Below are 26,363 nucleotides of genomic sequence, written 5' to 3'. Positions count from 1 at the left end.
TATGGCTTTCTCTATGCTATACGACATATATGACATAGTTTATATGATATGTATGTGACCTATGATATTACTTGTATCTATGAATGCATGCATCGATATTTGTTAACTCCTGGATAAATTTATTAGCCCTGAAAAAAAAACTCAGAATAAGCCTTGCTTGTATTCCTACCTTTTTTTCCTGACACAGTATCTGTGTGGAGCCTGCTCGATTCCATGCCTAGGTTTTCATACTTGCCCATGAGATTCCCATCCTTTTGTCCTCATGGTTACAGATGTCTTTCATTGTTTTCCCTTTCTCATTCACTGATTGCTATTTCACAATGTTTTCTTACATAAAGAATATTATAGTATATGAATTTATATGATTATATGATTACATAGTTATATAATAACATATAGTAGATACTATTCACAACCCAGTGCAAGGTACCAGAGTATACAGAGTTAAATTACTTACCACTCTTACCTTAACAGGAATTTAAAATTCCCAGAATCACAAACGATCATCTATAACCCCTTTCCATTCTTTATAGAAATGAATTCTGGTCTAGATATTTTGGTCTAGAAATGTTTTGTTATAGGCCATTCGTTCATTAGTGCAGGATATCTGATAACCCTAGATGTTCTACTGTTTTCTGGTGAGAAGATATTTTGGCTTTCAAGACTTCATATTTTGTTTATCCAACTCAATGCATTTTAAAATTCAACATTCAAACATATATATGCACATAAATCTACATATGTAAAGTATCTGTGAGTTAGAGAAAATGATGAACTAAGAATGAGTTCTAAGCAATGCTGTTATGATTTGCCAATTTTAAATGCCAGTGTTCTTATATCTAGAATGGCAGTGCTTTTCAGTATTTTGAGTACACGTGAAGAATACACCTTTTTGTCCTAATAGAATCCTTTTATATTTTTACAGCAAACATGCAAGACGTTGTCACTGAGAGTATGATTACTAGATTAATGTATTCAGTCTACTCAAAAGTATTGCCTTGGAAAATGCTTAAGATTTTATGCTGTGCTTGCCAAGGTCATGTTTAGTTGGTTCCTATGATAGTCAACATGATTCAAGAACTAGGCTTTGCAGTATGGAGGAGGATGATAATTTAATTCTTGATTCTCCTCAGAAATACAATATTTTTCATTCATAGAGGTTATTACATAGAGTTTTGATTTGGATAAATATGTAAACATTTGGATAAAGATCCAAATTTATTTGAACTTTAGCACAGAAGAGCCAAAGGAAATGAAGCAGAAAACCTCATGAGATAACTGTTACTTCCTGTTTGCAGCATGGTGAAATATAATGAAAACAGTCCTCTAAACTACATTGGACCTTGCAACTTGTCCATACAGGTTTACTTATTTTTTCTGAAGTAGTGACTATCTCATGAACTACTTGAGTTAAAGATCAAGTATTATGTCAGGAAAAAAATAATGAGTTGTCTCTTTTAGACAATGAGACTTTGGAGAAAATTACCCTTAATCCCAGCTTCCAAAAATGAATTATTAAAATGAGCGCAGTAATAGAATTCCTGAAGATAGTTAAGAACCTGAGCATAAAATCTTTTTAACAATTTAGAAAGAAGGATCTTCGAAGTATATTTAAAAATGACATTTGAATTACTTAAATAGATTTTAAAGTTAATAAAACTGATTCCTAGTTTCAATTTAAGTTAACCCATCTTTACATCTCAGTAGATATTGTGGGTTTACGTACAATTTAACAGCCATGTGATGTAGGTCCGATCCAAATTCCAATAGATCTGCTCCTGGCGCCATTTTTAAATAGATTTGACCCTGAGAAAATTTGATGCCATTTAGTTCAGGCCGTTAAAAGGTCTCTGAGAGGTCAAATCAATTCTAGCAGCCACCAAAGAGTTCTCATTCTTGGTTGATCACCCCCCCTCCGTCTGCTCCCACACACATACACACTAAGCAGTTTGTCCATGGTGTCCATCCTGGACCAGAACAGGATTTCCAGAGAACTGGGTGTAGCCATGTATCTGAGGTTTGAGTTTCGGCTGCATTGAGGTTCATAATCACTGGAATAAGCAATATAGGCTGGCCTGGACTTTTACTATTTCTTGCCAGTTTACCTAAAAGAAAACTTAGCTTTTCATGTAAAATATGTACATATATATTTGTGTGTGTGTGTTTGCCTCTATCTGGAGTTATTTTTGCCTATAAATGCTTCCACTCTTCTAATAGTGTAATGGGTAGGAAGGCTAGAAATTCAAGTCAAGGAAGAATATACAAAATACTTGTGAGAGTGTAGGTGGGGATGGGGAGCAAAGAATGCTGCTGAGAAAGCAGGATGATGAGAAAGCCTGGAGGTGAGTCGTTTCAGAGGCCAGACTGTAGGGTTAGAATGTGTGGGCGATGCAGGAGGGTTGGCCCACAGTTGGAGACCAGGTAGCACAAGATGTCAGGAATTTGCTGGGAGGGCAGCCTCACCTGACTTTGAAAGCCAGGGAGCCTAGAAACAAAGTATCCCAAAGTGACAGAAGAAGAGTTCCAGCGTGAACTGGTGGGTAGAGGAGAATGTTAGCACCAAGAAGTGAAATGAAATGTAATGGTATATAAACTCTGTTCATGACTGAGGCCAGTTCAGCCTGATGGAGCAGCAGAAGTGTGTCCATACAGTTCACCGGCCTTTAGATAGTTAAACCCTGAGAACGTTGGAAAACATAGCTCAGGAACTTTACACAATGGAGGATGTGTTAAGGGACTGTGCCCTTTGGAAGGAGGACATTGCAAAGATGAAAAGACTGATGTTTCTCAGTTACAGTCTTTAAAAGGAGACTGCAGAAATCCACCATCACAGACCACCAGAGAATCTACTTGGACCCATTCTCGTACCCAGAAAGCAAACTGGAGGGAGATTTAACGCCAACCATTGAAGAAGCACCCAGCATCCCACCACAATCCTCAGCCCCATGAGATTCCTCTGCACCATATTTGCTAGCACTCCCTTGAGAACTTTATGGGACCTGCATAGATTCTTGGTGCTCTGTGGCTCCTGTTGTTAGTTGATGCTTTGGGGTTGTATATAGGCCCTGAAGCACCCGTTGGGCCATGCGCCCAAGGCCGCATTCCGACTGCTCATTTATTATTTCTTCAGTGGTGGGAAATGGGCTGGAAGTCACCTGCAGGTCTCCCAGTGAGAAAGAGCAGCATTGAGATTTGTCCCCTTACACCCACAGGTAGGGGTACTGCCACTCACACCTGGGGAAGGCTTTCCTGCCCTCAGACAGTGGCAGCAGAGCAAAGAACTTGCAAGAAAGCAAGATTTGGGGAGATTGGTTTTTCTTGCCTTGACTGCCTGGACCTGGGCCCATGTTTTATTCTACTGACATTTAATAGTTGAGTATTTCCCAGATCCTGATTATGGAACATTAGAACTAGGACTGTTGAATGAGAAACAGATTCTATGGCAAATAAGCTTGGGAGATGGTGCATTCTCCATCTTTTTCCAGAGTTCCACAATGCACATGCTCCTTTAAGAAGCCATTTAAGGGGCTTCCCTGGTGGCGCAGTGGTTGAGAGTCCGCCTGCCGATGCAGGGGACACGGGTTCATGCCCCAGTCCGGGAAGATCCCACATGCCGTGGAGCGGCTGGGCCCGTGAGCCATGGCCGCTGAGCCTGCGCATCCGGAGCCTGTGCTCCGCAGCGGGAGAGGCCACAGCAGTGAGAGGCCCGCGTACCGCAAAAAAAAAAAAAAAGAAGCCATTTAAAAAGGAAACCTATTTCACTTCATCTAACTTACTGTGGCCCCAAATTCATTTGAATTTAGACTTCATTTCCCCTGAATATCTATTATCATTCCTTGGAACTCAGTATTAAAAGGTTCTGGGAAACATGCTGAGAGGAGACATGTACTAATAGGGGAAGGATAAAACCAAATTTGGCCCAGCTTACCGGTGTGAGCTAAGAATTCTTCATATGCCTCTGGTGGCCTGCTTCTTTTAGCAGGGAAGTTGTTCTACGATTGAAGCCTATGAAAACAACTAGAAGATGCCCTGGAAGGTCTGTATTTCTCGTATTCAAATCCTTAAGATTAGTTGCTTAGTTTTTTAATCAGTTTGAAGAGTAATTAATTTAATCTGATTGTAAGCAAACCAATTTGATTTAGAAACTATTTTTGAGGAAGGGCAGTTCGTTTAAACTTAAAAAATACATTTGATAAAGACGCCCAGGTTGTCAAGTTAATTTTGACTTGAATCGCCTATGTATAATATAGTAATTGTATATAAATGATTGCTTTTTTTAAAATTTTATTTTTTATTGAAGTATGCTTAATTTACAATGTTATGTTAGTTTCAGGTGTACAGCAAAGTGATTCAATTAAATATATATATACATACATACACACATACATATATATATTCTTTTTCAGATTCTTTCCCATACAGGTTATTACAGAATACTGAGTAGAGCTCCCTGTGCTATACAGTAGGCCCTTGTTGTTTATTTTATATATAGGAGTGTGTGTTTATTTTATATGTAGGAGTGTGTATCTGTTGCTCCCAAATTCCTAATTTATCCCTCCCCTCCTTTCCCCTTTGGTAACCATAGTTTGTTTTCTATGTGTGTGAGTCTGTTTCTGTTTTGTAAATAAGTTCATTTGTGTCATTTTTTAAGATTCCACATATAAGTGATATCATATGATATTTGTCTTTGTCTGACTTACTTCACTTAGTATGATAATCTCTAGGTCCATCCCTGTTGCTGCAGACGGCATTATTTCATTCTTTTATAGCTGAGTAGTATTCTGTTATTTGTATATACCACATCTTCTTTGTGCATTCTTCTGTCGATGGACACTTACGTTACTTCCATGTCTTGGCTATTGTAAATAGTACTGCAGTGAACATGTATCTTTGCGAATTATGGTCTTCTCTGGATATATGCCCAGGAGTGGGATTGCTGGATTATATAGTAGCTCTATTGTTAGTTTTCTAAGAAACAATTGCTTTAAGAAGATAGTCCTCCTCAGATTTTGTTGGCTGTGTTTACTCAGCCAATTTGTTAGCAACCCAGTGATAGCCTTTAAGCACAATTCCTATTATATCTGAATCAATGACATGTCTGAATAGAAAGCATGAATATTTTTAAAGGTTTCCAAAACATTCTTTGCTCCCAGGAGTGAAGTCATTTGAAAACACTGTTAGTGGGCCTTCCCTCCCAAATCTTTTCCCCTGAAAGTTGAAAAAAAATTTCTGCTTAATTTATTAATATGGCTTGTTTTCATCCACAGAGGCCAGCAAGCTTGTTATGTCCTACGTAGCAGCTGTTTGTGGAAAAGGAGCAGAAGTTAATCAAGTCAAAGAACAGCTTTTACAGTCCAACCCAGTCCTGGAAGGTAGGATTTTCTGTGTACATTGGGTCAGTGTGACTGGAACGGTAAATCCAGTTTTCAGGGCACTTCTGGCACCTGGTGTGCTGGGAGGTGGGCTGGGAGGGGGAGAGTCAGATCCAGACCTGCTGAGCAAAAGGTAGCAGCATCCTAGGAACTCCTGGCTTCACGCACTTGAAGGAGGGAACACTTTACTCGTGTAAAAGGAGCTCTCCCACTTGCTATCATTTTTCTCCCTTTTAACTTTTATTTGAATTACTTACATTTTGCTTAATAATAATCAACTGATATTTGCATTTGACTTGACAGCTGGGAGAAACTTGGTGGAAAAGAGCAATGTGAGGGCAGTGCTATTTTATCATTCAGGATAACACCCATGGCTGGTGATTTCTGTTGTCAGGGAAACCAAGGCTATGCCAGAGAAATATTTAAGGACCAGTTTTCTCAGGGTTACAAAAAGCCTAAACCTGACTTTAGAGCTCAAATTCTGTGGCTGGCCATCTGTGTCTGTTAGTCAGCTTGGGCTGCCATAACCAAGTGCCACAGATTGGGTGACTTAAACAACAGAAATCAATTTTCTCACACTTCTGGAGGCTCAGAAGTCTAAGATCAGCTGCTGGCAAGGTAGGTTTTCTTCTGAAGCATGGGCTTGTAGGCAGCTGCCATCTTGCCATGTGCTCACATGACCTCTTCTTTGTGTGTGTATATGGGAGGGGGAGGGGGGATGATGGGCAGGTGGGTGCTGGCTCCTGGCCTCATCTAATTACCTCCCAGAGGCCCCATCTCCAAATACCACTACATTGGGGGGTTAGAGCTTAAAGATATGAATTGGGGGGTGGGGTCGGGTAGGGACACAAACATTTAGTTCATAATACCATCCGAAAACAAAGCCAGAGATAAGTCCCCTTCTGCCATGGAGGTTGGCATAAACCATCAGTATAAACCATCCTTATGTTGGAAATAGTAACTCAAAGCCTCTTCCTATTGCTGGAAAGCCCTTTGCCTTGCTTTATATTGTAAGCATTGCCAGTGTTGTCATTTAACACAGTTGTTGGGGTAGAATAGGTTTCTCAGCCTTGGTGCTGTTGACATTTTGGACTGGATAAGTCTTTGCTGTGGGATGCTGTCCTGTGAAATGTAGGATGTTTAGCACTATCCCTGGCCTCTAACCACTGGGTGCCAATAGCACCCCTGCCTCTAGTTGTTACCATTGAAAATGTCTCCAGACAATGCCAAATGTCCCCTGTGGGGATCAAGACCACCTGGATCAGAATCTCTGGTCCAGAAGAGTAGTTTGGTTCAGCCCTTTGTTCGAAGTCATGGAAGGTCAAGATTTAACATGGATTAAAGCAGAACTGCTCTGTGGGGGAAGACCCCCCGCCTCCCCGCCCCAGTATGGAGGACAGAACCCTGCCCATTGTCTTTGTTACTCAGGCCTAGTGCCTCCTTCCACTTTATTACAAGGAGGCACCATGCATCTTTATCCTCCAGACAGTGAAATAAAACTCATGAGAATACTTTGCTTGTGAGAAGCAAAGGCCAGAACACCTGTTACATTGTTATTGATCTTTCTTCCCCTTCAGGACCTTAACAAATAAACTATTGTAGAAAGTGTTTTATCTTTATCTTATTATTCCAGTCTTTTATTTTTTGCTTACTGTCTTTTGCTTTTAGTTAGGATGCTATACATGTGTTATATTTCTATAGATGCTTATTTTAAGAATGCTGTGATCTAAAGGAGAAACACTGTGGAATGCTATAGCTTGCATCTGTGATTAGAATCTGGCCCTTTATTCAATGGTATTTGAAACTAGGCCCCAGTGCAGGAACTGGAAGAAATGTCTACTGTGGGCACATATTATCTTTTGTGGGAATGCTTTACTTTTTAACTGGAGCTGCTACTGTAAATGAACATTTAGAACAATGAACTTAAAAAAAACAATTGAGGAATGTGTCTCAAGTGTTCTATAATGGAACACTTGTTTTTGATTCTGTGGCTCACAGTAAAAGACTTTAGTGTTTAGAGCTGTGTTTAGTAATGTGCAACTCAGATTTGTTTGATGAAAAGATGGTTTATGGCTTGCAAATGGCACCCTGAATAAAGTTTTTTTGAAGCAATTCCTTCACTTGCCCTTGACCTTCAAGCCACAACAAACTCGCCTTTATGTGTCAGCGTCTCGTGCTGGACTTTGGGGCTGTGCAAATTAGTTAATTTGGCATCCCTGCGTGTTGACACCCACCACAAAGATCTAGCCTATGAAAACACGAAAAATGTCGTGGTCTTCATGATGACTAGGTCAACACTCACCATTATCAAGGTTGCATTTATTAAAATCCTTTAGCTGGTGGTGGATGTAGGATAAGGATGTGAACCTCTTCAGCATCCTTTTTTGAGTGTTTCCCATGTGCAGGTTTCCTTACTTAATATAACATCTCAGCTTATTTTCTATTGAAGAGAGAATTTGGTGTCAGGGACCTACGAAACCATACCCATTCCAATCTCTGAATCAAAGAACTTGCCCTGTGTTGACTTTAAATTTTGTCTTAACTAGCAGTAGCCAACTATTTTCTTTTTTTTTTTACAATCAAAAACATAAAAATACTAGCTAACGTGAAATATAACACAGCATGTTTGACTACTGAATATCCACAGTGAGCGTTACACATCTTGATCAGGTGATTGCTTTCAAAACTTGGACCAGCTTTTAGCCATTGTTAATCATGTGAGCTCTTGTTACGCTAATCTTAATTTAATGAAGTTGTGGAGGCTTCCAGGGATTTGATGCCCGACCTCTTAATTTAAAGATTCATTTCTGTTTGCCGCATCATCGTGCGTCATTCTGCAGTCCTTGCTGGCTGCCGTGTGGCCCACGGATCCCAGTAACAGCCTCGGGATGGGGTGGGAGGGTATTGGTAGAGAAGCAGAATTTCATGCCCATCCCTTGACTCATTGAACCAAAGTGTGCACTTGAACAAGATCCTCAGGTGATTGGTTTACACGTTAAAGTTTGAGGTGCACTGCTAGGCTTCAGAGCATCAAACAGGGATCCCCTCTTCTTATACGACTTACATTTATTCCACTTACATCCTCTACTACCAAGGCCCAGATTAATTTGCTCCTATCTTGGGCACAAGCTTGATGAAGCAGTCATTTTACCTCATGACACTGAAATACCTTTGCCCAACAGGAGCCTTCTGTGCCTGGGGCAGTGTCATCCTGTGGTTCTTATGTGCTCTCATTTGAAAGGGCGTCCTGTGGGAGATTCTGGCTCCTCGAAGCAGCTAAGATTGGGACAAACTTGGATTTTTGCATTGTGGGCTGATTTTTTTTTTTTTCTGGAAAGTTTCACTTAGGTCTGATGGACATAAACTAATGAAACTATGTGGTATTTTTAGCCTATTGGAAATGATGTTAGTTTCCAAGTCTCTTACTCTTTCTGTATTTCAGTTATATATTTAATCACATTTAAATACCTTTTATTTCGAAGTTAATTAAACAATTTAAAGTTTCTCATGCCTTTTTCCACCTGAAAACCTCATCAGTTGAGTTTCATAAAACCTTTGTTAATGTTAAGTAGTCATCTCCAAAATAACCTTATTCATTGTTAATAATGGGAGAAGAGCCCAGAAGCCCTGCTTGCTCGCCATTCAGCTGACTACTATCAAAACAGTTAAACTGTGTTGAATTAGACAGGATTAAGTTTACAGTAGTACTTGAAAAAAATTCTGTGAATCGTAGGAATGACTCTTTCTATGAACTTATAAAAAGACATGGAAGCTTTAGCAGCTTATTAAGACTCGTGTTAAGTAGTTTCTATGGAAATTTTCTGGACAGAAATGCCATTGCTACAAGTTGCATTTCTAGGATTTATGGATGTCAGATATTACATTTGTTTTATTTTTTGGCTTGAAATTATTTTTCTGTCACTTGACCACACATCTGTTTCTCTCCTACCAGCATTTGGAAATGCCAAGACTGTAAGGAATGACAACTCCTCTAGATTTGTAAGTATTTGTATAAGCATAAGTGTTAACACTAATATTTAGCTCATGTGTGTTTAAACAACCAGTAGATGTTTAATATTTCTTAATACACACATTTAAAAAATAAGAAACCATATTGAGACATAGGCTAAAAGTTCTATAAGGACTATTTTTCTGCTTTCTGGAATTTTCCTTTTTAATTCTTCTTGGAGTGACAAGCTATCGTTTTTTCATGTTTTCTTGTCATCTATCAGAAAATTCCATGAGCAGTTTCAATGAGGCTGTTTAGAGTAACTCTTTACTCATGTGAGTTTTGCTATTTAGAAATCATAATTAAGACTCAGAAATTCCATAGAAAGAAGGGTAAACTAGGTGTCAAGTTTGTATACTCTACAGCTCTTGTCTGTTCTTCAATGGGACCAGAAAGGATGGAGGTGTATTTTCTAAAACTTTATAGACGTAAAATCCATAAGTTTGGCAGCTAATGGGGGGTGTGGGGAGGACTGACTAGGAAAAGCTGAAGCTAATTGATGTTTTGAGTCTGGCTGAGTTGGAAAATGCTAATTCCCATAGTAGAAACCTTTCCAGCCTCATCTCCCACCTCTGCAGTGTTCACTTTGGCACATCAGCCCCTGGGTCTCCCCAGCTGTGCTGCCTTCTTTCCTGCCTCTGGTCTTTACAGGGACACACACTGCCTGGAGGCAGCTGGGGGAAATATGGTGAGTGTGATGGTGGCATTTTGAAATCGCTGGCTTTTTTTCTATAGTTGAGCCCATTTTATAAATTTCATAATAAAAGATCATTTACTTTATAAGCTGTCTTCTCATATACATTACTTGGGACCATTATTGATGATCGTCTGTGCCTCGCTGCCAGACACCCTTCCGGCATCCCCACACCTCCACTCCCCAGCTTCTTTTAGCCCCCTTTTTGCTTTTTTCTCATTGGCGCTATCCTGTGCTTAAGGCATGCAAATGACCTCAGGTGGAGATAGTTTTGATACATTGGAAAGTGAAAGGCTAAGGTTCCTAATTCCAAGGCAGTGAATTTTTCCCATTGGATTAGCCCCTTAAGTTGTTAAAACTGATGTGAGCCATGCCTTTTCCTGTTGTGGTAACATGACTAATCTCATTACAGAAATAGAATTAGACGCAAAGTGTGGGCAGATAGAAGTAATTCCAATAGATCAAGCTTCTTTATAACACAGAGATTTTATTTTTGCTATTGGCAAATCTCATATACACACACTTTAAAAAAAATACTTGCAAATATATTTAGTCTGTAGGCCATAAAAATACAGAAAACCGTATTGCTTAAGGAGTCACTAGTACTTAGAGACATCGGAAAATCTAGCGAAAGGCTTGGCAGGTGATTTGGCTTGTTAAGTAACTTCAGAGAAATCCTATCATAACACAGGTATTAGGATATGAGATTAATACTTGATTATAGGCTAAATCATTTCATGCCCAGTTTTTAGTAATTTCTCTGCTTTGTGGGTGTGACTTTGACCAGTAGTATACTCAAGTCTATGTTATAATATTATAGTACGACTCTACTATATTTAAAACTACTACTGTATATATAACAGAGGTTTATGACTCCAGGGAAATTACATTTCCTTCAACTGTGTTTGACGGGTTAACTCTGAAAAAAATTTTTGATCTCTTTGCTGAGAAATCTGGGAGACCCTGCACCTCATTGTAGCTGACAGTGTGGACCACTGTTGCCATGGAGGTGCCTCACGGTGACCCTCACCCCAGCACTTTAACTTGGCATATTGAGCTTCTAGTAAGAGAGACTCATTGCTTTGGGGAAAAAAGAAAAAACAGTTTAAGGCTTCAAAAATCACTGTTCTCGACTAAGGAGTTTGGGGGGGGATTTTGTTGAGCGTCTGCGGTGTGCCGGGAGCTGAGTGGGCACTGCAGGGTGTGGGAGAGAGCGTTCCGGGGTCCGGAAAATCCCATCACCACTCCTCTCATTCAGTAAGAATAGAAACACACACACAATTCATTCATTTGTTTGAAACCTCTGGGTTTTCTTTTAAACATAGTTAAACTTAGGTCTCCCTGCATATCCTCTTGCAGCCTGCAGTCTTTTCCCCACCAGTAGCCGGAGTGATCTTTACAAGCTGCCATCCCCTGCCGGCTGACAGCCTCTGCGGTCCCCTTACACCTAGAATATAGCCCGGGCTCCCCCCAGCCTCCCCACGCAAGGTGGGCCGGCCCAGCCTTGCCCGGCTCCTCGGCCCTCAGTCACACAGGCCTTTGTGACCGGCAGGTGTGCCGAGTGCTTCCTGGACTTGGGCCTTTGCTGTTGCCAGTCCTTCTACACCATGCATTCTGTCCCCAGATCTTTGTATGGCTGGCGTCTTGTATCATTTAGGTCTTATCTCAGATGTCACTTCCATGATGCCATCTGTAGACTCTGTGGCTTCATCCCATTTTCATTTTTTTTAGGCATTCAGCAGTCTCTGGAGTTACTGTGCACCTCTGCCTCTTGTTCACTGATGTGGCCCCAGGAGCTACAGCAGGGCTGGTGCCATAGTGGACACTCAGAAAACATTGATTTATTGATGAATGAATACTTTTTTTTTTTTTTTTTTTTTGCGGTACGCGGGCCTCTCACTATTGTGGCCTCTCCCGTTGCGGAGCACAGGCTCCCAATGCGCAGGCTCAGCAGCCATGGCTCACGGGCCCAGCCGCTCCACGGCATGTGGGATCTTCCCAGACCGGGGCACGAACCCGTGTCCCCTGCATCAGCAGGGGGACTCCCAACCACTGCACCACCAGGGAAGCCCTGAATACCTATTTTTAAGAAGCTTATAAACTAGTCAGGAAAAATGGACATGGCTGAAAATAATTATAACACAACACATAAACTAGTAAGTTCCCCATGAAAAGTATAGATGAAGTGTTATGGAAGCTCAAAATAGAGAAGCTGGAGGAGTCCGGGGCAGGGGACAGTCCTGAGTGGGTCCACAAGATTTAAAGAAGCCAAGATGAGGTGGCAAGCAGCAGGAGCTGGCAGTACAGCCTGAGAAACTGAGGAGAGAAACCAGTGTGGACCTTCATTTGCCAGAGTTAATGGCCAGACCAGGGAGTCTGTGAATGGAGCCGTGGGCCGGAGGGCTGGGAAGGTGGGTCCGGGCCCCACCTGGAGGGCCTGGAGTAGCAGGGTCAGGGTCTCAGGCTTTATTTTGTAGGTGGTGGGAAGCCGCTGGTTATTTGTGAGTAGTCTAGTGACAGGACCAGAACCAAGCCTTTGGGGAGTCATCAGTGTGGGCATCAGCTGAGTTCTCCGAGTTGTGCAGGAGTTTAGCCCTGGTCAGCTTCCTTTTCCTTTCTCCACAGTGTTGGCTCTACTCTCTTCAAACCTTCTATCCTTTACTCTCAGCTGATGCTATTATGCCTGCTTCACAGAAATCATCCTCTTCCAAGCTCTCAAACCACATTTAGCCCCGCTCCTTGGCACCTCCCCTGTCTCCATAGCAGTGTACATGCTCCTTCCTCACACTTATCTCTCTGCACCTGTACTGTAGATCTGTCGCCTCCTTTGCCCAGGGACCACCTGCCATCAAAGTCATGCCCTTGCATACGGTCATCCTCTGACTCTCTTGTGAAGTTCCTCTTTCTCCCTCCTTTATGTCTGCTTTGCCTCCAGGGTCCCCTCGCATCCTAGAGAGTGTCGCTCTCCACTCCGTTGCCTGGGCCACGTTCCTGGACTTTTAAATTCTTGAACACCCTCCTTTCTAACCTTCTCCATCCAACCATGACCAGTCATCGTGACTCTCTGGGTAGCTTTCAACTCTGTTTACTTTCCTCTTTGGCTACTCTGGCGTAAAGCCCACCAGTGTTTCTCCCCTAATTGCTGCCACCTCTGTCAGCTACATCTGATAGATCCTTTCCAGTCCATTCCACACTAGCCAGAGTGGTTTTGTAAAGAGGCAAGTCTGATCATGGTGTCCTTGGTGAGGAACGTTTAAGGACACAACTTGGCTGTCAGGAGAAAATGTCGGTGTCATGACGTGCTCTGACTTCCCTCACCATCCTCACGGATGCCAGTGCTTATGCCTGCTCCTTCCTGATCCCTTGCCTCCTTGCCTGCCTGACTTCTGCTGCTACTTCGCCTTTAAGCTTGGGCAGATCTCCTCCTCCCCCTCTGTCCCCTGTTCTTTGTGCACAGCGCCATGATCCCACTGTAGGATGTATCCCTGTACATGGTTATGTCCCATTTATGTTTCAGTTCCCCCCCAGACTGTAAATTCCTTGAGGGCAGGAGTGATGCCTTGCTTTCCCTTGTGCCTACGTTAGTGTCCAGGAAATGCTTGATAAACTTTTGCTTAATGAGCAAGTGAAGACTTCCAAAGGCCAGATGACCCATGACAGTGAAGAAGGAGGAGGCGGGGGAGCATGCACGAGCTAATAAAAAAATCACAAATTACATTGTTGATTGTGTGCCATGTGATCATGTTTCTCCTCCCTTACCAGTATTTTGAAAATAGAATTAAAGTAATTCTCTTGGAGAATTATTTACAAACCATCGATCTGACTAAGGTAGAACATGAAACAAAACCAAAGACTACTTACTTATTAGATCAACACACCCTTTTCCAAACAAAAAACAGCTCTCAGGGTTATTCTGATATACTTGTTACTCTTTAACCAGACAATCCAGACCCATTCTCTAAAAATCACAGTGTGAGACTCCATGTGTGTTTCTGTGTGTTTAAGGTACCATCTATAAGGTATAATATGAACATGGGTTATATATTTCTGTATAATCTAGATTAAAAGCCAAAGAAAGTAATAATGATCAGCCTTTGATTCTGAGTTGGTCACACCACATAATCATGCATTTGATTTGAGTAGATATAAAAACAGAACTTGAAGTCTTCCATTTTATCCACTGTCCAGTATGTTTGGAATGTCTAGCCATGGCTTAAGACATACTTTGCCTATAAAAATGAAATAATTTATATTGCCAGCTAGTGCATATTCAAGGAATACTAATTTTCCCAGTTTTTACTCTTGAATTGAATACACACGTCCTTGAGAAGTTTGAAAAGTATCCAAAAGTCTTATTATGGCTGAGAAGATCTATTCTTAAATTAGCAATGAGATATGCTCACTTTGAGCTAATGGGGTATTTAGTATGAATTATTTTTGGAGGCATATTGTTTTGCATCATGGTTACATAAACTGTGTCTTTCTTAATTACATTTAAACAAGTGCATAAAGGGCTTATTATGCTGTGCTTTAAGATACACTGACTGAATATTTTGAGGTGAACTTGAAAACTCATGAAGTCTTTCTTTGGCAGGGCAAATATATGGATATTGAATTCGATTTTAAAGGCGATCCACTGGGAGGAGTGATAAGTAACTGTGAGTATTTTAAAGAAGTTCAGAATAGTAAAACATATATTTATAACAGAATATTTTAGATACTTGGGTCTTTAAGAGATAGGTTTAAGAATATATTTCCTTTCCTTATACTTAAATTTTTAGCCTATGCATTTCAGATTGTTTTATAATATTTAATTTCTAAATCTTTTTAAAAGATCACTTAAAGTCTTTGCCTTTGCAAAACTTTTTAGAAGTCTGCTAAAGAAATAAATATTAGCCCAACTGTATTTTATATCCTATAGGTCTTCAAGCCAATCCAGTAATAAAAAAGATTCTCCAACCGTTAGTTTCTTTAACAAAATTACTCTATGGTTAAAAACAAAATATAAATAATAATTGATTTTAATTTAATGACTTTTGGGGTAACAGTTACCCGATAAAATGAAAAACCTGTACTTCAAATTTTACTGTGAGAATTTTGTCTTCAGTGTGTTTAAAAAATTGAAATGTGGTACACCTGTTAGGTAGAGACAGATTTATTAGCTTTCTTTAGTCATGATTTGTGATTGTAGAAGTGAAATGTTCTCTGGCAAAGGTGAAAAAATGAACAAAATCAGGTGAGGTCTACTTAACAGCCCCAGGTCCAGAGTTTTCTCAAGTGGGCACAGTGGTCAGTATCTGTTGTAGATAAGGCCCCTTCCTCCGTGCTTTGGAGCTTCAGTGCGTGTGGCACCGCCCTGGTGTCTCTGCTCCTGTTGATTCTGTAGCTGTAGTTTGGCAAGGATACGATGACCACTCAGGGTTAGTGCACCTCCAGGGGAAGCTGCAGCCTGGTTATCTGCTTGTTTTTTTGAGGGCCACACTGCTGACCCCCCCCGACCCTGCTTCCCCTGGCCTTTTCACCACCCTAAGATGCTGTTCGAATTGTTGGAATGAAAAAAAACCTAAGTTTGTACTAGATTAAAAAATAACAATTGGCTCAGGTATCCAAAGCACTGCTTTTTGCTATAGCGGTGGCATTCTTTCTCCAAATGAAATTTTATTCCAAATATGAAACAGATGAAATGAGGCCTGATCTGGTTAAAGAGGAGATAAGCAGCCAGAACCCCTAGACCCCCAGGTGGCCCCTGTGGTCTTCCAGAGAAACTCTAGAACCAGAGGGATGCCATTTGAAAGTGAGTGTTTTTAGAATTTGGGCAAACCATGCAGCTGAATTTAAAAAAAAATTTTTTAAATCATAGTTTGTAGAGTAAACTTCTAGGCCTAGAGTTTCTTTATGTTGGAAACTATAGGATTGAACTGGATGAATTCCATGGTTCTTCCCATTTCTACCATTTGTGGTTTTTAAATAGTTTAATTTATTTATTTTTTTGGCTGCGTTGGGTCTTTGTTGCTGCGCGCGGGCTTTCTCTAGTTGTGGCGAGCGGGGTCTACTCTTCGTTGCGGTGCACAGGCTTCTCATTGCGGTGGGTTCTCTTGTTGCAGAGCACGGGCTCTGGGCGTGCAGGCTCATTGGTTGTGGCTCGCGGGCTGTAGAGTGCAGGCTCAGTAGTTGTGGCGCACGGGCTTATTTGCTCTGTGGCGTGTGGGATCTTCCCGGACCAGGGCTCAAACCCGTGTCCCCTGCATTGGCAGGCAGATTCTTAACCACTGCACCACCTGGGAAGTACGGCAGGCGGATTCTTAACCTTTGCACCACTAGGGAAGTCCCAAAGTAGTTTAATTTATTATTTTAGTTTGTGTGCCATGCATTGTTGGGATTATACGTATTTGTAAAAATGTATTATTATTGGAAAAACGTCTTGAAGAGGAAGTTTTAATCTGAGGTGAAATTGGCTAGGATGGTACTACTTATGTTAAATGGTTTTAACTGTCAAATAAGGAAACAGAAATACTCATGCAAATCATATATAATACCACCAAAAGCAAGTGATTATAACCCTGCCAAGTTTGCTACGCAAGCTTCCTTCGCAGTATGTGGCAGCTGATGAGAGCTGTATAGGAAAAGGTATGCCACCATTTTTTTTTTTTTTTTTTTTTTGCGGTACGCGGGCCTCTCACGGTTGTGGCCTCTCCCGTTGCAGAGCACAGGCTCCGGACGCGCAGGCTCAGCGGCCGTGGCTCACAGGCCCAGCCGCTGTGCGTCATGTGGGATCTTCCCGGACCGGGGCACGAACCCACGTCCCCTGCATCGGCAGGCGGACTCTCAACCACTGTGCCACCAGGGAAGCCCCAAGACCACCATTTTAAGGAAAGATTAGCTTTTATTCTGAAAGATATTTATAACACTTGCATTTTACAAGACAAATTAAATTTAATTATTAATTGAGTAATACACTTTTTAAAATGAAGCTACATTAACTTTTTATTATAGAACATTCTAGAAGGATTGAACCACTATTACTCTTGAGGACTGTAGGAAAGTATTTAAGGATGCCTTTATTCTAAGTATTAGAAAATAACTTGGATTTTACATTTTGAAGTTTCAAGTTTCAAACAGAAATGTCTTCCTGTCTCTAATTCTTGCAGTATCCATGGAGAATAAATAGTAAACACCCAGTTCCTTTCCAGTGAAGATTAAAAACCATCATGAATGAACGTCATATGGTTTTTGTTACCATTTGTTCCCACAATGAAATTATATTGAAATTTGTGGTAGTGGGAACACCCTGGTATTTTAGAGTATCCTTTGCTTTGGAAAGGAAAGGGATACATTAGTGGTGAGAGCAGGAAATTTCACCCCGAATAGAGAGAGGACTGACTCATAGGTGGCCACGGGGAGCTGCTGCCTGCTGGCTTCAGGGGGTATAAAGCAATGGGTAAACCCACTCTTGTTCTCTGCAAGCTGCCAAAAGTTAGCTTCTCGTACCCAGAAAAGGAGACAAGATTTGCCATTTTGTAGGTCGTCTGTTTTGTTTCCTTTTCCAGCAGCCGGCTAGTAAAAGCATAGGTCGTTGTTGGCTGTAATTATTACCTTGAAAAAGTCACAGGATCATTTGAGCCAGTTGTGTACCCAGGAAGTGGGGAAAAAAAGCCCAATAGCTTACTCCCTCTTCCTCTCTTTCTAAGAGAGGTATGCTGTAAAACCTAAGTCTTGAACTCATTTGAAAGCTACAGTATCTCTGAGGTGAGTATCATTAGGAGAGAAGTGTTACAAAAATAGAAAATGTCAAACATTTACTTAAGTAGAGAGGAGAAAATATGGAAACACATCCAGATGTTTGGCTGATGTGAGGTACTATTTCTCCTACTTTGTTAATGCGTGTGGGTCTCATAAAATTTATACATTTACATTTGAGGATTTTGGATCTAGTGTTATGAACTTGAAATGTTTGGAAACCTGTTGCTTTTATTAATAGTCACAGATACTTTCTTATAGTTGTGGCACTAAATGGCAATTTAGACTGGATAAAATGTGGTACAAGTCTCAAGGGATTTTATCTCCTAAAAGAAGAATAGCATAGGGATATACTAAGAAGAAGCCTTAAGATTTCAAATGTGCATATACCTGCGTAAACTGTAAGGATGGGAGACACGGCTGTCCTGTTCACGGTAGTGTATCAAGAGCCTGGGGTGATACCTGATACACAGCAGGTGCTCAGTAAATGCTGGAGATGCGGATGGAATTGGTTAAATACAGGCAGGCTCTACATTTTCCTGCTTTATTATTTGGGACGTATCCATGAGCCTACGTACGCAGTTGTCAGTGATTTATCATGTGGTTGCCGATGTCTAAACAAAAAGACAACAAGTTACTTAATTCTCTCTGCCTCCATTTCTTTCTCTTTGAAATGAGGATAATAGTACTGATCTCATAGGGTTATGATGAGTTGTAAATAATTTGTTAACATCTAAAGCACTTGTAACAGTGCCTGGCACGTAGTAAGCACTCAGTAAATGTTTGCTTCTTTTCATTATTGTATATTTATTTGTTGATTGTCTCTAGCTCCTAGCCAAATATATACCCTATAATGACAGAGACTCATTTATCATTGCTAAATGATAGCAACTAAAATAGTGTCTAACATCTAATATATATTTGTTGAATTGACTAATTAATAATCACATAAGTACCTAATGTACAATAAGCACAGTTTGACATAGAGAAATTTATTGAGAAATAAAGCTGCTTCTTTATTGGGTAAGTTTATCTGAATATCCTATGTTAATCATTTAAAAATACTTTTTCTAAATCCCACAAAGGCAAACAACGTTATTGGTAATCAAGCACCATCTATCACTGATGCCTCTGTTCAGCTTGAAAGAAGTAACCCAATCCTGTGGTTATGAAGGAAAGCAAACGTTGACATTGGTGTGTGGCCCACTTATTATTACTGCCCAATACACCACCCCAGACTTAGTGGAGTAAAACAACGGCCCTGTTATATGCTCTTGGATTCTGTGGGTCAAGAATTCAGATGGAGCTCAGCAGGGTTGGCTTATCTCCATGACATATGGGACCTCAGCTGAGAAGACTCCAGTGATTGGGGGCAACTTGCATGAATGGGGGAGTTGGAGTCCTCTGGAGGCTTTGTCACTCATGTGTCAGGCTCCTGGGCTGGGATGATTCAAGGGGTGAGCTCAGCTAGACTGTTAACTAGAGCCATCTATGTGTGGCCTCGTGTGATTTGGGCTTCTCACAGCAAGGAGGCTAGATTCTGAGAGGGAGTGTTCCAAGAGGGAACATCCTGACAGCAAGTGTTCCAAGAGAACCAGGAAGAAGCCTGAGTAGCCTGGGAAATTGTACAGCATCACTGTGACTCTGTTAATAAGTCCATGTGGGCACAAGCTTGCTCAGTTTCAGTGCTGGGGAATGTAGATTCCACCTCTCACTGGGAACAGTGGGAAAAGAATTTGTGACCATTTTATTTTAACTAACCTAAAGCTGATAGATTGTTTTCAGAAATGACCACAATAGTTTCTTAGCTTGTGTCCACATGCTTCGGTAGTCCCCTCTCTCAATGACTTAAGGCTTGGCCATGAGATTTGTTTTGGTCAATGGAACAATTTGCACACGTGGCACAATGAGAGACCCGAAAGTTGGTTCTCTACTGGGACTTATCCTCTCTTGCTTCCCTGGGGAGCTCATGACCACCATGTGCGTGAACCTGGGCTAGTCTGCTGGGTGATGAGAGGCGCGTGGAATGAACCAGCAGACGTGTGAGTGAGGGCACGTTAGATCAGCCAGCTACCAGCCAACCTGCCAGCAGAGATCAGCCAAGCTGGCTTAGATCAGAGGAGCTACAAACCTGACTCTCGGGCTCATGAGCTAATAAGTGGTATTGGTCTAAGCTGGTAAGTTTTGGGGGCATTTGTTATGTAGCAGAAAATAACTTGAGGCAGAGGTCTAATAGGTAATATCCTTTCCCCACCCAGTTTGGAAACACATGAGAAATAGGCACAGGAAATAAGCTGGAGAGGGAGCAGCTTTGTTACTGTAGAGGCAAGGTTGAAGAAAGCAGCTTTTGGTTTATCACCCAAGAGGGTGTGCTAGTGGTCCTTTGGCAGGTTGGCAGGCATTGACAGCACCGAGCAACCCCTGGCCTCTCCCTGTGCGCGTTGCCCCATCTGTCTTACAGCCTGGGAGTGGGGCTGAATTTGTGCACAGTGTGGGGAATGAGGGAGCTGAGCTGTACACGCATGCCCATTTCTTCTTCCAAACTTTGCTGCTCAGAGGAGTCTTTCCTCCTACTGAGGCGAGGAGTGAGTAAGGGGCTGAGAAGCTGGGGAGTTCATATCATGAAATCCTCCCACATGGAATCATAAAGCAGGAAGAAATGCCTGCCTTACTCACAGGGAAGGTGGAGGGTAGAACAGATTGCTCTGAATTCTTTTTCTTTTACATTTCTTTTGAATTTACGATGCAATTAATTTATGTGCTGACTATCTCAGGGCATGTTGTTTAATCCTTACGTATGGCACATTCCTGCCATTTTGTAGCATATGGAATATAAGTTTACCCTTTTAAACTGTTTGAGATTTATAGCTTTGTTCTTCCTTTTATATCATACCTTGGGTTTAATTGATGATGAGTGGGTGACTGGGAGCAAAACTATGTTATAACACTTCCTAAAGGAAACTCTGATCTGCTTTGTTTTCTGGGACTATGTATATGTGTGATATATATATATATATATATATATATATATATATATGGAATTGGGGACTTACATGAGTCAGTTCTCAACAGCTAGTGACTATTCATCAGTAAACAGTAGCTGTCTTCTTTAGGGTCAAAATTCATCAAAAACTGAGATAATTTGCCTAGTTTGTAATACAAGGCTGGGCTTTTTTAGCACTTTGACATTTAATACCCCTAAAGAAGACAGAAATAATCAACCATCGGTTGTGAAGTATCTGTAGCAATAAAACTGAAATTTCAAAGAGTAATTCTGTTACTCTGTAATGGATGGCTTTATATAAAAATAGATGCTTTCCTTTGTCTCAATTTTATTTTGGTGTTCTTTTTTATACAAAAATATGTTTACCATGAAAAAAGACTACATGTTTATCATGAAAGAAGACTATATACCAATACTATAGAAGAAATCAGGGGTTCAAGTATGTCTAAATTAACCTCAGATTAAGAAATGAATCAAGGTTTATTAGAATAGTATGTATAATAATAAGGTATTATGGACTAGATATTTCATTAATTTTATTTCAGGGTTGGGTATCAAATTGTAGATTCAGATACATAAGTTACTTTCCAATTATTAGATAAACTTTAAATTTGTATTAGAAAAAAGTCTGTTGTGAAAATGCATATATGTAGGCAACTGGATCCTGATTTTAAAAATTGCATTTAATTAGGTAGATAATAAGGCAAATTTTCTTAGCGTTTTAAAGCCCAAGTTGATTTTTCATGTGCAGACACTGGGAACCCTCTCACAACTTTTCATGTAACATGTCCAGCTATCACTGGTGCTGATTTATAACTTCAGGACTCTGACTCTTTTTTTCTTTTCTTTTCTTTTTTTTTTTTCAGAAGATGTTGGGGGTAGGAGTTTATTAAATAATTAATTAATTTTTGCTGTGTTGGGTCTTCGTTTCTGTGCGAGGGCTTTCTCTAGTTGTGGCAAGCGGGGGCCACTCTTCATCGCAGTGCACGGGCCTCCCACTATCGCAGCCTCTCCTGTTGCGGAGCACAGGCTCCAGACGCGCAGGCTCAGCAGCTGTGGCTCACGGGCCCAGTTGCTCCGCGGCATGTGGGATCCTCCCAGACCAGGGCTTGAACCCGTGTCCCCTGCATTAGCAGGCAGATTCTCAACCACTGTGCCACCAGGGAAGCCCCAGGACTCTGACTTGATTTAAAATTTTAAGGTGCTTTCTTAGAAATGAAAATGCTGTATGGAGGTGGAGGTAGGGGAAACACTGTCCTGTCACGGCACGCCAGGTGTTTGAGGTCTCTCAAAGCCTGTAACCTGCAGATAGACAAAGGTCTGTGTGAGACCCGGGCTGAGAGAGAGCCCTGGGGTGAACACCTACCTCTGCTTTCTGTAATACACGTGCACAGTGAATGATTTGTAAGAAGACATTTGCCCCATCTTTTTTTACTTTAAAGCTTGTCTTTAGTGAAACTTCCTAATTCTCAATCTTGAGGGTTATGTTGTGTATTTCCAGAAAAAGTATAGAGTTGATTTTAGAATATATACCCCAATATAAGAGCAAACACTAGTTCATAATCCAAGTTTTCCACTGAAATTACCATCAGTTATGCCCAGTAACTCACTGGTTATTTGACATTTTTTCTTCTTCAAGACAGCGGAGTCCAAAGGGAGATAAATTGTTGTTACTTAGATTGCAGGCCCTTCACTATTGCTAACTGTATCATTTCACTTTATTAAAGGGACACAAATCCGTTGGAAGAGCCTTCAGTGCCACTCAAACACTTTTTTCATCATGTGTATCTTTGAGCAATTGGAGAGCAGCAGGGTCCGTCGTGTCTGCATCTTGGGCTTCCATTGTCGTTCTGGCCCTACTGGCAAAACTGAGACAAAGCAAATTCTTCCATAAGCCTTAATCAAGAACTTGGACCATTTCTTCTTTTTCAGGAAAGGAGATTATACATAGAATAAAGAAACTTTGATCGGGCTTCCCTGGTGGCGCAGTGGTTGAGAGTCCACCTGCCGATGCAGGGGACACGGGTTCGTGCCCCAGTCTGGGAAGGTCCCACATGCCGCGGAGCGGCTGGGCCAGTGAGCCATGGCCGCTGAGCCTGCGTGTCCGGAGCCTGTGCTCCGCAACAGGAGAGGCCACAACGGTGAAAGGCCCGCATACCACGCAAAAAAAAAAAAAAAAAAGACTTCCATCTCCAGCAGGTGCAAACATGGACATTTTACTTCTGTCATATCTTATGCCATAGGGAGGTTGTCCCAGTGCCCAGGAACATGTATATGCTGTGGACTAGTTGGTAATTAGTCAAAACTAAGAAGACCCCTCAGTGATGGTCTGATTCTGTTAATAGTCAGGTGGCAGTGTCATGGTGGAGTTGGTGGGAAAGTTCTGATTCCAGAGTTTCTCTGTCCCTACCCATTGCTTTTCCCCTTTAGAATGGCTTAATAGGTTTATCTCCTCCCTTAAAACTTAACTTTATATAAAATTTGATATGAACTTAAATTTATATCTTGAGGGTTCAGGAATGTAGCTGCATTGGAATATATGGAGGCTATTATACTCTCTTCTCTACTAAATATCTGGCATATCCTATACTCCTTTTTATTAAGGCTTGTTAGTAGAGGCACAATCAGTGGTAGCAGAAGCATCTAAAGCAGAAGAGAAGGCTGTGCCAGTGTTTTGCTTTGGCTTAGTTCAGGGGCACATTAAAATGTTCAGGTGGCAAGTCCTTATAGTGAATTGAATTTATGTTCTGTACCTTGAGTAATTATTTGATATGGCTTCATGCTGTTAGATTATGTTGGTTTTTTTTTTTTTTTTTTTTTTTTTTTTTACATAGACTAGGGAATGGTTTTAAGCACTAGTAAATTATTTGGGAGCAAACATTTTCCCTATTACTGTTCTGCCTAGAAGCTTGTAACTTACAAGAAAAGTCATAAAGAAATAGGAGGCTCTGGGGTAATCAACAAGGCATTTTAGATGGTAAAACCCTCAACTGCTTTGTAATAAAACGTTCCTCATTTTGTGATTGAGTTGCTTAGGTGAAGTCATATATTTTATGTAAAGAACAGCCTCAGCCTTTTCAAGTGTTTGTGGATTTAACATTTTTTTTTGCTGGAAAATTATAAAGAGCATAAGCACGATACCTTAGTCTCCTAAAGCTTTGCATTCTGGCTTTGTTGCTTAGTAACAATGTGATGTGAGCCTCGTTTTCTCGTCTACAAAATGGGGATTATAAAACCAACCTCAGAGGAGGTGTTCAGGGTTGAATATGATAACAAATGACAAGTACTGAATGCAGAGCGGAAGGTCAGTGTAAGTTCCCTTGCACTTCCCCTCCTGCACTTTTCCTTTTAAACGCACGTTGTATTATGTTTCAGATTTGACTATGATAGTGATCACTGATAATATCAGCATGTGTGGTGCAAGGAGTACATTGGCCAACATTCCCTCCCACGCTGCACAGGCGAATATTATTCTTTAACTTGGTGACCGTGAATATTATCCTTTAACTTGGTGACTGTTATCTGCTGAATCTTACAGCCATTGCTCTTTCTAAACTCTCCATTGTGTGTGAGCATTTGTTCAACAAGTGCCAAACATGAGGCTGGCCATGTTGCTGATGCACAGTGTGGCCCTGTCAGGTGCTCTGAAGGTGTGATTTCATGTCTTGAAATACCACAGTTTGCTTGTGGAGTGTGACTGGGTGAGTGCCAGAGAACAGTTGTTTGTCGTCATCATTAAGGTGCCCCTGTGAGGTGAGGCTGGTGAGGCATGGTGGGATTCTGGGTGCTATGGGGGGAGCCTGGGGTTTGCGGGCTTTGACAGGTGAAAGACACTTGTCTTTTCTCACTCCCATCTCCTGCTCGCTCGCTCACTCTCTCTCTCTCTCTCTCTCTCTATTTATTTATGTATGTATGTATGTATGAATGTATGGCTGCGCCGGTTCTTCGCTGCTGTGTATGGACCCTCCCTAGTTGCGGCGAGCAGGGGCCACTCTCCGCCGCGGTGCATGAGCTCTAGGTGCGCAGGCTTCAGTAGTTGTGGCTCACGGGCTCTAGAGCGCAGGCTCAGTAGTTGTGGCGCACGGGCTTAGTTGCTCCACGGCATGTGGTATTTTCCCGGACCAGGGCGTGAACCCGTGTCCCCTGTGTTGGCAGGCAGACTCCCAACCACTGCGCCATCAGGGAAGTCCTCCTGCTCTCTCTTAAAGGTGTTGCCAGCCCACCTTGGACAGTGCTGCTGCTCTTGGTTTGGGTGGTGGGTGTAATCAAGAGCCTGTATGTGTGACAATTGTAGGTCAAGAGGAAGAAGGTCTTCAGGTTTGCCGGGCTCATTCCCAGGTAGTGCTGGCACATAGTGGGTGAGCAGTGAGTTGATTGAAGGAATTTGTGCATGAATGGATAAAGTAAACTGGAGCATTTGTTTATATTTTTCATGTAGTCGAGTTACCTTCTTCTAGGCTTGAGGAATTTCCTGTAAGGAATAGCTTCTCAATGAAGACTCTGCCCATGCACTGGGAGGTCTTCCTTCTAAAACTGTGCTGGTACTCTTAGGACCCCAAAGGAGCTTGGTCCATGTTATAAGTGCAATCATACTGCACTTTTATCCTTACCTGTTTATTCTGTCTTCTGCCCTGGATGTCAGTATTTATAAGTTGATTGAAACGTTCAGTCCTTAGAGATGATGACTATTACACAATCCTTTTCTTTTTTTGGCTAAATATGAAGTCTTCATTATTCTCCATCTATGATTTGAGGGCCTTGGCAGTCGTCCAGGTCAAGTTAGAGCTGGAGATGAAAATGAAAAATTGCAGCATCCCATTCCTAATAATTTTTGTGTTTACATATTTTTGTTCTCTTTCTGTCAAGTTTATTTTATGTGTCCTTACAACCCATCTCTTCATTCTTACAAATGGCCTTGTGTGTTTGGAGCACCCTAGGGCTTCTCATTCATCAAATCTACACTCTTTAACTCTACCTAGACTCCTCCTCACGTGCTAGTGTAGATTCCAGAAATACAAATTAAGAAGTTCAAGGACAAGTCTCTGTGAAATGGCACATCATTCTCTCCCTTACTCATTTTTTGAATTATGTTTAGATTTCAGCCTGATGGGAAATCAAATGTGTCTGTTCTGTAGAATTAGTGCTCAATAATAGGATCACTGATTCATCATTTTATAGCTAAATCTGGCCTTTGCTCACAGAATCCAGACCCTCTTTTATATCACTGGTCAGTGATAAACAGGACTCCAGGCAGGAATATTCTCTGCCGTTGTACTTTGCCACCCCCTGTTACGGCCACAGTGGCACCTTTCTGGTTCACTTGCTTAATGGATTCATCCCTTCCTTTCTCCTTCCTTCCTCCCCTTCCTGAAAGCTTGAAAACTTGATAAGGCATCAGATTTACAGGATGAAAAATCATCTGGAATCAATGAAAGTAGACTGTCAAATAACTCTACATTCCATTAAATGAGATCCACCTTTCATTCTTTAAGACTTCAAGAGATCAAGAAAGTCTGGCTCACTTATGCCAGGTAGCAGGGCATGTGG

General features: G+C 41.3%; 1 protein-coding gene across 3 annotated transcripts in view; it reads left to right on the top strand.

Moving 5' to 3' along the window:
• Window positions 1-26,363, top strand: part of MYO1B (myosin IB) — a gene marked incomplete at its 5' end in the record, with an annotated part of 150,348 nt that overhangs the window by 66,243 nt on the left and 57,742 nt on the right. For all 3 annotated transcript variants that reach the window (XM_079710741.1, XM_079710740.1, XM_079710739.1), the window contains 3 exons: window positions 5,268-5,372; window positions 9,325-9,371; window positions 14,670-14,733. In XM_079710741.1, coding sequence (XP_079566867.1) covers window positions 5,268-5,372; window positions 9,325-9,371; window positions 14,670-14,733 — 216 coding nt within the window. The remainder of the gene's footprint in view (window positions 1-5,267; window positions 5,373-9,324; window positions 9,372-14,669; window positions 14,734-26,363) is intronic.

Source organism: Hyperoodon ampullatus (genome assembly GCF_949752795.1).
Source record: "Hyperoodon ampullatus genome assembly, chromosome: 8".
NCBI lineage: Eukaryota > Metazoa > Chordata > Mammalia > Artiodactyla > Ziphiidae > Hyperoodon > Hyperoodon ampullatus.
Note: the sequence above shows the minus strand (reverse complement) of the source record. Positions and strands in the feature narration are given on the sequence as shown.